Below are 12507 nucleotides of genomic sequence, written 5' to 3'. Positions count from 1 at the left end.
GATGCACCCTTGTAGTGGTAGCCCCTATAGCATATAGCTCCCCTTACTCACTGTGTGTGCAAATAGGCCCCCAAAGTCCGAAAAATCGATCAATTAAACTCATTTGACCGACAGCTGTTAGTCAAACGTTAGTCAATTTTTTTTAACCCTCAATTCCTTTCTTCTTTCAATTTCTACCCCCAATTTCTATCCCCGATTCCAATTAAGCCCTCGCCGACATCTCCATCGCTGCCGCCTGTAGCCTCTTCCTCAATCCGGCGCCGCCATTGCTGCTGCCACCACCGAGGTGGGTAGACGCTTCGTCGCATCTCGCATTTCCCATGAGGAGATGATTGTCTTGGAGCATCGGAGAACATTTTCTCAGTCTGTTTCTTTCTCAAGCAATGCAGATCGCGGCCGGAGCAGTAATCGATCGCATATCCGACGATCTTATCAATAACCAAAACTCCGTGGAGTCTCGGCAGCAGACGATGGTGAAACGATGCCAACACTTCTCGTTTGAAGCAGATTCTTCGGTACTTGTCGCCATCTCCGGCGCTCGAAATCTTTTTTTTCTTCTTGACGGAAGATCGTAGGATTGCTTTGAGCATGAGCAATTCTCCACTCTCCGTTTGAACGAGGAACACGACGCCTTTAGCACTCCTACCGAGCGGCGATGTCACCTTCAGATTCTTTAAGTCGAGCACAAGCGTTCCATACCGCCGTGGCGGGGGTCGCCGTCGTGCATGGCGGTGGTTTCCAGCAACCAGCTGCGAACAATTGCGTCAAAATTCACACAAATCTAATCACTGTTATTTTGGAGGAAGAGATATATATTCGACTGAAATTAAAGTGTGAAGAATGAAGGTATTTTTTTGATTTATCAGAATTCAGAAATTAAATACTCCCAATGTATTCTTCATCTGCCCTTCTTCATCTGCCATTTCTACTCTTCATTCAATTTATGATTTATTTTATCTTTGATTATTTTGATTAAGTTTGTGTGACTACAAATAATATGTTGCCTAGAGAATATGCATCAGGAAGTCAAAAAAGAAAATTGATGAGGTGATTAAAACTCAAAGAGGAGCTCTTCATAAGTTTCTTATACCTAGTTATAGTTCTTCGGTGAAAGAAGTAGAAGTGATTGAGAATGAAGAAGTCGATACTTTGAATGAAGTAGTTAATGATATTGAGAATGAAAATACTATTTTTAATGAAGATATTGATGTAGATGAGGATGAGGATGATGCTTTGAATGAAGAAATTGATGATGTGAGAAATAAAAATGATTCTTTGAATATATTTTATCCAAGAACTTGGAATAATCTTGATAATAAAACTAGAGATATTTTGATAGAGAAAGGTCCCTTAAGAGAATACAATGTCTTGTTCTTTATGGATGAGCTTGGTAGACATTTTGCATATTCTTATTATATTAGAAAACTACCAAATGGTGAGAATCAAGATAGAAAATGGTTGGTGTACTCAAAAGATGCAAATAAAGTATATTGTTTTTGTTGTAAATTATTTAGATCACTTCAAAATAATAGTTTGCTAGCAAATGAAGGTTTGAATGATTGGAAGCATATAAATGATAGACTCAAAAAACATGAGAATAGTATTGAGCATATAAATAATATGAGGACTTGGATTGATTTGCATATTAGATTGCAACATAATCAAACAATTGATAAAGATTTACAAGCACTCATTAAGAAAGAGAAAGAACATTGGAAACTAGTTTTAGTAAGAATTATTTCTGTTGTGAAATATCTTGCTACACGTAATTTGGCTTTTCGTGGGATAATTAAAAGATTTATCAAAATAATAATGGTAATTTTCTAGGCTTGCTTGAATTAATTGCAGAATTTGATTTGGTAATGCAAGAGCACGTAAGACGTGTCCAGAATAAGGAAATTCACTATCATTATCTTAGTCACAAGATTCAAAATGAGTTGATTTCAACATTAGCCTCTAAAGTTAAGAATGATATAATAAAAAAAATAAAAAAAGGCCAAGTATTATTTAGTGATTCTTGATTAATTAGCAAATGACTTTAGTAATTCGATGTGTATTCCGAAAATAAAATAAAGGTAACGGAATATTTCATTGAATTGTTAAGTGTGGAAGATACATCTGGTGTAGCCCTTTTTAATGAAATACAAGATGTTTTACAATCACTTGATCTTGACATTGATAATGTTAGGGGGCAAGGATACAATAATGGTTCCAATATAAAAGGAAAAGATCAAAGAGTGCAAAAGAGATTTCTTGATATTGATCCTAGAGCATTTTATATGCCATGTGCTTGTCATTCTTTTAATTTAACAATATGTGATATGGCTAGTTCTTGCGTTAAAGCTGCCTCTTTTTTTTTGGAGTTGTGCAACATTTGTATACTTTATTTGCTAGTTCTATAAAAAGATAGAAAATTTTACATGATCACGTTCATCAATTTACTTTAAAGTCCTTATCAACAACAAGATGGGAAAGTCATATTAATAGCGTTACTGCTATAATAACTCAACCTAATGAGATAAGAGATGTTCTATTTGAACTATCAAGAATTAGTAATGATGCTAAATCTAGGAGTGAAGCCGAGTCTTTGGCGACTAATGAACTTTAAAATTTTGTATTTTTGTTGGGTATGACTATATGGCATAATATATTGAACAAAATAAATTTGATTAGCAAAAAACTACAATCTAAAGATATGCAAATTGATGTTGCAATAGTTATCTTGAAAGGTTTGATTTCTTATTTTGAAAAATATAGAGAGGAAGGTTTTCAGTCGGCCTTGACATTAGCTAAGGAGCTTGCATCTAAGATGGAAATTGATCCTATTTTTCCACTAAAACGTTTGATTTGTAGGAAGAATCAATTTGATGAAAGTTGTCAAGAAGAGATTCCATGAGGAGTCTCTTTGGATCAATTATTTTATTGTTATAGTGGATATTGCTATTTTATCTTTAAAGATCTGAACAATTGACAATTTTTGAAGATATATTTGGCTTTTTGTTTCCAAATAAGATATTATCTTCATTGGATGATAATAAATTGCATAAATGTTGTGATAAGCTTCAAGATGCCCTGAAACATGATGATAAATTTGACATTGATGCTGAAGATTTATATTCTGAATTGCAAGTGCTGCAAATGTGTTTACCATCTGAAACAAAGTCGCTTGATGAGGTTCTTGAGTTTGTTAAAGCTTCAGATTGTTTTCCTAATGTTTCTATTGCATACAGAATATTGTTGACTATATCAGTTACTGCAGCTTCAACAGAAAGAAGTTTTTCTAAATTAAAATTGACAAAATCATATTTGCGTTCTATTATGTCTCAAGAAAGGTTGAATGGATTAACGGTTTATGCATTGAACATGAGGTATTAGAAAAGTTTGATCTTGAAGAAATTATTGATGATTTTGCTTCTCAAAATGCTAGAAGATCTAAGTTATTTTATAATTATTTTATCATTGTTTTCTAGTTTATTGCACTTTATTGTTAATGTTACTCCCTCCGTCCCACTAAAGTTGGCTACATTTCCATTTTGAGCGTCCCACTAAAGTTGGCCACTTTCCTAAAATGGAAATATTTATCACATTCTATCTCCTACTTTATCACATTCTCTCTCATACTTTATCACTTTATTACCTTCTCTCTCATACTTTATCACATCCTCTCTCCTACTTTATCACTTTATTACCTTATCTCTCTCACTTTATCACCTTCTATTTCTTACTTTATTACTTTTATACTTTATTAACTACACACTTAAAATACTAATCTACAACTCCTTAATTCCCGTGCCGAAACGAATGTAGCCAACTTTAGTGGGACGGAGGGAGTACAAGTTTACAACTATCTCAAATTTGCTACAACTTCTCCAAGCTTCATTTTTAGGGGCCCCTTTTTTGCCTTTTCGCCTAGGGCCCCCCGGAATGTCAGGGCCGGCCCTGAAAACTAAGAGAGAAAAACGTGTTTGAATAGGCAAAGATGAAATTGATTTTTGTTTTATTTTTATTATCTAGTAAGGATAATTTGTCTTTTCATTGCCTTTTGCACCTCAAAGTCACCTTTTTATGTTGATGGTTAAATAATTCATACATGACTTCGGCTAACTATGTCTATTGTCACTTTTTTTAAATTGTGAGATTCATTATTATTAAAATAAGATGTTCAAATAAGAAATCTATCTATTAAATTGGGACGGAGTAAAATCAATGACCTATACGGAGTAAATTTTGATTTTTCGTTATAGGAATTGATCTATTGTAATGCGACGCGACGTACACGTAAAAATATGTTGCCTAAAATTCCAATAACTGATATCGTGTTATGTTTCAGCTATGGTACAATATATAATATTCAGTCCGTGTCGAAAATGAAGACGCTATATACAATTGGTTGGTAGAAATGTGATGCTACTCACTACTAATTACTTGCTGCATTCTCCACTCTATCTTGATTTGAGAGGGAAGAATCAGAGATGGTGGACACGCTATTGCTCACACTTGGTGTAGGATGCTGCCAGAAGTGGTTTCTTATGGCCTTGTACTTGGAGTCCGCTGTCGAGAATCCCGGATCCGACAGCAAATCCTGCACGGCCGTTCGACCCTCCAGCATGCTCACCACTTGGGACATCGTCGGCCTCAGAGTTGGGGCCGCGTTCGTGCACAGAAGAGCCACGTTCAGCACCACCATTGCCTCTTCCGACGAGTATGCCGATCCCAAATCGGGGTCCACTAGCTCTAGTAGACTGCCCCTCTCCTGGAGAACGTAAGCCTGATCGACAAATCAATTTTAATGAGACAGAGGAAGTATCACTTTTCAGTACAAAGTATGCGTGCCTCGTCAAAAATGTCACACTTTCGATAATTACATATCAATATATTCTCGATAAATTTACTTCATTTTCGAAACTAGGACAAGACCCACTTTTTCGATCCTCAAAATGTCGCGTTGGCAACCGGAAATCTGCATAAAGACTCACTAGTCCTAGATTTAAAAATTAAAAGCCAATTTATTAAGTATTAATATGTTATCGCAAAGTGAGACATAGATAAAATTCACACATACTTTAAGCCATAAAGTGATATACATTCAGAATAACACCTAATATGTGTACTATGTGAGAGTGTTTACTTTTCATGATTGATAACATACATGATTTAAGTATTTTAGATCTTCATTACTAGAATTTCTCCAATCCCACCCCCTTTCAATGGAATATAAATTAAGCAAGTCAAACATAAAATTTATTAAGGACCTTGAGATATCCCGAAGTTTCAATCCAATTAATTTATATTGATCTTATCTATCGAGGCTAATGCTCCCCCTAAAAGAGAAGCCAAATCTTAAATGAGTAGACAAGAGATGGATGATATACCCAGTCAAGAAGGTACACGAACTCTTCCTTGGGCCTGTAGTTCGTGTTGCTTTTACCACTGACAATTTCAAGCGCAACGACACCAAAGCTGTAGACGTCTGCCTTGTTCGTCAGGTAGCCACGCATTGCGTATTCTGGAGCCATATAACCACTACAATGTGCAAGCTCAGTCAGTATGTATATATGTCATGGATCATGTAAGAAGAAACAAACAGAAACATTTAGATAATCAGAACTTACATAGTCCCAGCAATCCTGGTACTAATGTGAGTCTTATCATCCTCGTTGAGCTTCGCCAGCCCAAAATCGGATATTTTTGCATTCAGATCCTTGTCCAGCAACACGTTGCTTGTCTTGATGTCGCGGTGGACTATCTTCACCATGGAGTCCTCATGCAGATAAGCCAAACCTCTAGCTATGCCGAGACAGATTTTCCTCCTCGTGGGCCAATCCAGCTGAGTCGCGCTCTTTCCTGTAAGAGAGGAGAAAGAAACGGATCAAGAGTTTGTCCGGTCGCATGATCTAGGCTAATTGGAAGACGAGGCTCACCAAAAAGAGCTCGAGAGACACAGTTGTTTTCCATGTACTCATAGATCAGCATCAGGTGATTCCCTTCAACGCAGCAGCCATAGAGCTTTACTAGATTCGGGTGCTGCAACGCAGATATCATTCCTATCTCATTAACAAATTCCCGCGTTCCCTGTTTGGACTTGGAGGAGAGCTGCTTCACTGCGATTATGGTTCCATCAGACAGCAACCCCTGTCGTGGAGAAGACAAGTCAGTCGTTCATGTTTCTAATGTAACTGATGAGCGATCATAGTTAAGAAAGAAAACAACAGTACCTACCTTGTAAACTGAACCAAAACCGCCCTCGCCTATCTTGTTAGCCGGATCAAAGTTCTTCGTAGCAGATTTTATCTGTCGTAGTGTGAAGAGACCGGTTTGTAGATCGAGGCCTCTAAGCTCTGTACATGAAGCAATAATAAGCTCATAATTTTCAAATTAAACAGAACTGCAATTATGTAGTTTTTAAGCAGACAATACCTTTATCTGTGGTGGTTTTGCTTCCAAAACAGCCTCTCATGTGCAAGAAGCCCAGAATCAAAGCTAGAAAACAAACACTTCCAGCAATTGTTCCAGCCAACAAAGTCGAGCTAATCGTTTTGTGATGGACTGGAGGTCTGAAATCTGCAGCAGAATAAGCAATCAAGATCTGTTATTCAAGTCAATCATACTGAACATCCTACGTCTTCTCTAATTTCGGTTCCTTCAGTAGAAGTTCTTGACATAAGAGTCGATAACATACTAGGATCGACTGATATGGCTGATATCAGAGGGCCGTAAGTTCCTCGTAGAGGGATGCCTGTAGTCCCTTTTCCTGCCCAGTAAAGATGGATCTTGAGAGTGTGGCTTGTCACGGAGACGGTGAACGTCTTTATAATGGGCTTGCCCGGTCCACCAGCCGCCTCCGCAATGTTAAAATCCTTCAAAACCAACTTTCCCTGCTTTCATGGTGCATATTCAGAACACTTCATCTTTATAAAGATAACGTCTATGTCATATGTATCTACCTACCTGCAAGTAGACGTCGAATATTCTCCTCCCAAGGCTGTAGTACGAAGTGTCGTTTGTAAAAGCAATCTCCGCGAAATGGAGTGCCACGGTGTAGTTTCCATTCAGGAGGCAGAGGCCATAGTAGGTCAGGGAGAGCGGAGATACGCGTGCAGTTGTGTAGAGTTCTGATACTGGTGAAGTGGTGTTATACAGCGTCGAAACATTCGTGACAATGTAGGTATCAGAGTCGAGATCATCATCCATGAAGTTCCCCGTGCTGCTAAACGCCCAGTTCTGCGCCTGCCCCATGTAGAACATTGAAGCACCTCTAGATTCCAAATCAGCTTTGTATGAGGTATCATTCGAGATGTCTACATCCTTGCCGCCACAATTGATGCGCAACGAGTAATTCTCTGTAGGTCGATAGATGCATAAGATTCATAATTAGCTAGCCATCATAAATTGAGAAAAACTTGCCTTGATTTTTTGTATCAGAACAAGGAAACTCTTGCTTCATACATGGATGCACACTGCAAACATGCCAAAGGTAAAAATCAAGATTTTTGACATGGTTCTGAAAGGCCATTGCTTTTGTAAAGAATCATTAATAGTTATTAGATTCAAAAAAAGGTGTAACTTACGATTTACTAGCAGCCGTTGAGAGGCTCTCCACCAGGTTTCTGAAGCAAATTAGCAAAAGATATTAGGATGTTATGCAAAAAAAAAAAAAAAAATCATAATAAACTAAGCTGGAATTTGATGCAGATACTCACACACTCCCTCTCGGGCATTCAAGTGGTCCTGATGTGAAATTATTATACGAGATATCGCTGCACATGAAATAGCTTAATTAATATGAGAAGCAATGTTATATGTAAATAATTTGTAATAAGTACTCTTTTTCTTGTTTAATACACCATCATTGCTAATAATATTTCAAAATAAAATTGATGGCTAAGTAGAGTACAACTGAAACAAAACAAATGTACATTTGATGGAATGTACTCACGCATTTTTGTTTCTTTGTAAAATCCACTCTGGAATTCCTCCTGTAAGTCTATTTCTCGTCAAGAACCTAAGAAAACAAATGGTGATGGTTGAGGCTCAGTTCGCTCGTAAAATAAGGAATAAAGGGCACATCAGTCAAATTAAAAAAGAACTCGAAAAGAATAAGAAACACTTACATAAAATCAATTTTTGTAAGCTGGTCAAAGGATTCAGGAATTTCTCCAGTCAAATTATTGAAACTAAGGTCTCTGCATTTGCCAAACGCAACATAATATTTCAGTTCGTAACAAAACTAAGAGTCTAAGAGTGAATCAGCTGGCAAGATTATGTTTATAGTAATACTCACAGATTTTTCAATTTTTCCATGTCTCCAATATATGCAGGGATCTCTCCATGTAACAAGCAACTTCTTAGTATCCTATATAAAAGAGTTGAGTTTAGTAATCGTGGATCAAAGCACAATATCATCAACATGAGAGAAAATGCTTAAAACTCACAGCACTTTCATGGATTTCATTTTGTTTAGTGGGGGAAAAGTTGATTCTCCACCTTTTAAATCACTGATCCTCCTGAAAATTGAGAAATGAAGGGAAAAATCAATGCATTCATACACGAAGAAAGAATTGAGTGAAACGATGCTTGGTCACTCACAAGTCACTTAAGCTCGTTAGGGCGGATATGGTAGAAGGAATCGGCCCCTTGAGAGAGCAACCTTGCATGTGCCTGCAAAAGTTAACCACAACGATCTTGCTCACTTTTAACATTTCTTGGAACTTTCCTGAATTGCTTAATTGAACTATCATTCAATTTAGAACTAGTTAAGTAGCAAATGCCTTATTAAAATCATGGCAACTTACAGCTTTTCAACGTCTTTCCAGCTGCTGATAAAGTCGGGGATCTTTCCTGTGAAGTTATTGTCACTAATCCTCCTAATTTTAAAGGTATCGAGACTCAGAAACAACTCTATTGAAAAGAATCAAATAACCCAACTTCGAATAGCATGTAAATGCTGAAATTTCAACATTTCAACACTCAGGAAGCAAATCACTGTCCGATGCAGACATAAATTGCCAATCATCAACTGTTTAAATATCTTTCTTTACATATTTATTTTGGAAAGCCGTATGGAAAGAGCTATTAGGTAAAGAATTATGTAATAAAGGAAATTAGGAGAACAAGATTTTTTGGTTTACTAAATGCAAGTATTATCGCTAAGCTCATACTGATTTTTTTAAAAACAATATAAATGTACTCACATGTCCGTTAACAAGGTCAGTTTGGCCAATGCCTCTGGTAAATCTCCTGTGAATGCATTTGAAGATAACACGCTGAAAAAAGAGGTGTATAAGTAGAATACTAACTAGAATATGGAAGCTAGAAGCAAACATCAGTTACTGGAATCCAAAATGAGTGATAAAACATTTACAGCTTTCGTAAATTGACCAATTGTCCAATATCTGAAGGAATGGGTCCAGAAAACTTATTCCCTTCAAGACTCCTGTGCATGAAATCCTCGAGATCAGTTTGAAATAGATTGTAACTAAAAATGGCAATTTAAATGGAAACATCATAACAATTCAAGAATAATGGTGCAAAATAAGTGGAACTCAGGGCATTTACCAGCATTTTGTATGCATACAAGAGAAGAGAAACACAAAGATTGCAAAAGAGAATAATTTAGAAGAGAATCGTGTCATACAGGTTGACTAGGGAGGCCATTTTGGTAATAACTTTTGGAAATGGACCAGACAATCCATTTCCCATTAAGGACCTGCAAATTTGAACCAAAAATAAGTACATACGAGATGTATATTACTACGAGTTGAAGTATTTGCAAAGAGAAGCCAGGATCTAGGAGTTACAGATCAGCCAACTTCAATGTTGCCCACTGAGAAGGTATGGAGCCATTGAAATAATTCCTACTAAGATCTCTGCACAACAGGAGAACGATAGATTTTAGTCTACAAGTAACCCCATCACTACTTAGAGCAAAAACTTGAATTATGCTTTTTCGAGCATATACAGATAAAAATGCAGTTCTAGACTAATAGGATATGAGCTTAGTGACGAAACTCACAAATGTTTAAGATGGCGAAACTTGGCAAACTCTGACGGCACAACTCCTGTTAAATTCTGTGCTTTCAGAGCTCTGCAGCAGTGTAGCGTGACATAATTAGAATTCTTGATAAACCAACATCCAATGCCAGAAGCAGCAGAAATCATGATGTACGATGCATGGGATGGGAGTGTTTTAAAAGTAGTTCATAAAACATTTAAATTCTTAATCCCATCAAATCTATCCATAGCCAAGCTTGAAACCATAGCAGCACTGAACTTTCAAGAACTTACAAACCAAATAGTAGAGTAATTTTTCCATTGTCAACGTTCACAATTGTGATTCCATGCAGCCAATCAAAACATCCCAATTTGCATCATTTTCTAGTTACATTCACTTTGTCAACAACTCAGTTCACACTCCACAACCACCCCAAACACACTCAATTAAACTCTGCTTTAGAAAAAAAAAATCAAAGAAAAACATGAAAATATATGATTTCCATTCATTAAAAATGGAAATGGACCCTCAGCCCACACCAATGACAGCTGGATGAGTTAATAAACAGTGTGAAAGTCAATTCATGGAGCGTTGACTGACTTTTTCAGTCAACACATCTTTCTACGAGCTCCCCTAAATCTCATGTAATGAAACACTTCCATAGTATCACAAAAAACACATAAAGATTGCATATGTATGTGTGAAATTCAAACAAGAAATTTCCATGTGCTGCTCCTTCTCCAACCACAAACACAGAAAATCAACAATAACTAACAAGCAAATGCACCATTCTATTTTCCCCGAACAAAAAACCAGAGTGGACAAAATTGAGAGATAGAGAGAGAGAGAATACATGCTAACAATATGGCAAGTAGACATCTGATTAAAAGAGCAGTCACAAATGACAGAGCTCTCAAACCCTTTTACTGTAACAGGAATACTCCAATTCCCTTCTCCACTGCAGCGATCTTTGCTGAAGTTCCAGTCTTTTTTCCCCAATATTTTCGCTATCTCTTTCAATGCCCTCACTATAATCCAAAACAAGCACATATATGATATATCCTAAAAAAAACACTAAATTGTTTTCTGGGCCCCCCCAAAAATCAAGAATTCCTTAAAGATGAAACCTACCTTCGTTTTGGTCGAGCTGCTGCTTGGCTGCTGAGCTGCACAAAGTGGTGGAGGCAATCAAGATGAAGCAGAAAAGTTTTAAATATGTCGTTTTCCCCATCATGTAATAAAAATCTAATCTGCATGGAATAGTGAAGCTTTAGCTTCAGTGAACAACTACAAACTCATCCTCTCGTGGAAATTGAAGGAGAGAGAAAAACAATTGAATATATATATATAGGATTAGACAGCTGACAGCAGTGAGGGTGGAGGCCAATTTTATATTGGCAGCTAACTCATTGCATTTCGACTTTTTGATATTTTGTACTCATCCAAGAATTCTCTTGGTTTTTATTACATCAATAAATACTAGTAGCACAAATTACATTTAGTGCTTTTTGATTTTTTTCTTTTTCTGAATCACAATCGATGTTTATATAATAAAAGTGGAAATCCTATTTATCTTATTTTGGCAGACTAACTCGTTTGAAACAATGCTAGTAGAATTTGAGCTTTAGATCTTGAGATTTGAACTATATGTTCATTTATTCCTCATTTAGGCTCAAGACTGCAGGCCCACTCCTGACATTTTATGGGGCCATGGGCAAAATAAAAAAAAAATAAAGTAAGATATTACCCCATATATTGAATATTATATTTGAATTTTTGTTAAAATTTTCAAACCTCAAGAGACAAAAACTTTCATAGGAGCTTCTAATAATTTTTTAATCAAATCGTATTTGTATGGGTCTTCTAGCCGGAAACAAACGAGAAGAAAAAAAATACATAAAATGCATTATTAATATTTTCTCAGGCTCTAAAATACATTTTTTAGCCCTATTTATCGTGGGCAATAAACGATCGCACTTCTACCCTATTCTCTGGTTCAGCCTTGCAAGTTTTATACTCCCTTCATGTCACTCTAAATGTCTCATTTTTTATTTTAGATTGTCTCATTCTAAATGTCTCATTTTTTATTTTTATTTTGCAATACACACTCTCTCTATATTTAATATTTAAACAATTTACACCAACACACTTTATCTACTTTATACACACTTTATCTACTTTATACACATTTCTTAATCTATGTGTCCAAAAGAAAGGAGACATTTGGAGCGGGATAGAGGGAGCATATTATGCTCGATCACAATTGAATTTGATGAAAGACAAGATTATATATTTAGGTCGTTTGATATGCGGCATGTGATAAGGTGTGGCATCTTTTATTATTATATGTTATATTAATATCATGTTTGGTAGAATGTATTACAATATATGTAAAATATAATATGTTGTTTGGTATGATGTATTAAGATTATATAAAGTTAATAATAGTTATAATTAAAATTTGTATCACGCATACCACCTCTATAGGTGAAATTTCTTCTAACTCAATAAATATG

The 12507-nt window shown here is 36.1% G+C and overlaps 1 protein-coding gene across 1 annotated transcript; it reads right to left on the bottom strand.

The window, feature by feature from the left end:
• Positions 1-4278: 4278 nt before the first annotated feature.
• On the bottom strand, positions 4279-11472 carry LOC131012264 (probable LRR receptor-like serine/threonine-protein kinase At1g07650). Its single transcript, XM_057940172.1, has 24 exons — positions 11123-11472; positions 10845-11019; positions 10013-10084; positions 9798-9866; positions 9635-9706; positions 9362-9433; positions 9192-9263; positions 8793-8864; positions 8587-8658; positions 8433-8504; positions 8282-8353; positions 8112-8183; positions 7937-8002; positions 7701-7757; positions 7569-7607; positions 7405-7457; positions 6949-7340; positions 6680-6875; positions 6418-6561; positions 6220-6338; positions 5922-6132; positions 5613-5844; positions 5373-5523; positions 4279-4768 (listed from the first exon to the last, which is right to left on the bottom strand). Exons 1-24 carry the CDS (start codon positions 11223-11225, stop codon positions 4418-4420), a joined length of 3006 nt encoding a protein of 1001 aa, XP_057796155.1. The 5' UTR covers positions 11226-11472; the 3' UTR covers positions 4279-4417.
• Positions 11473-12507: the final 1035 nt, after the last annotated feature.

The sequence above is a fragment of the Salvia miltiorrhiza genome, chromosome 2 (genome assembly GCF_028751815.1).
Source record: "Salvia miltiorrhiza cultivar Shanhuang (shh) chromosome 2, IMPLAD_Smil_shh, whole genome shotgun sequence".
Taxonomy (NCBI): Eukaryota; Viridiplantae; Streptophyta; class Magnoliopsida; order Lamiales; family Lamiaceae; genus Salvia; species Salvia miltiorrhiza.
The sequence above is the reverse complement of the archived record's forward strand: the minus strand, read 5'-3'. Positions and strand labels throughout refer to the sequence as shown.

Excerpts from the sequence above, each read along its gene's own strand:
- LOC131012264 (XM_057940172.1), bottom strand. The coding sequence starts at position 11,225 with ATGATGGGGAAAACGACATATTTAAAACTTTTCTGCTTCATCTTGATT. Across the intron at positions 8,003-8,111 it reads CTTACAAAAATTGATTTTAT|GTTCTTGACGAGAAATAGAC; the intron begins GTAAGTGTTTCT and ends TTGTTTTCTTAG. Across the intron at positions 5,845-5,921 it reads TGTCTCTCGAGCTCTTTTTG|GAAAGAGCGCGACTCAGCTG; the intron begins GTGAGCCTCGTC and ends CCTCTCTTACAG.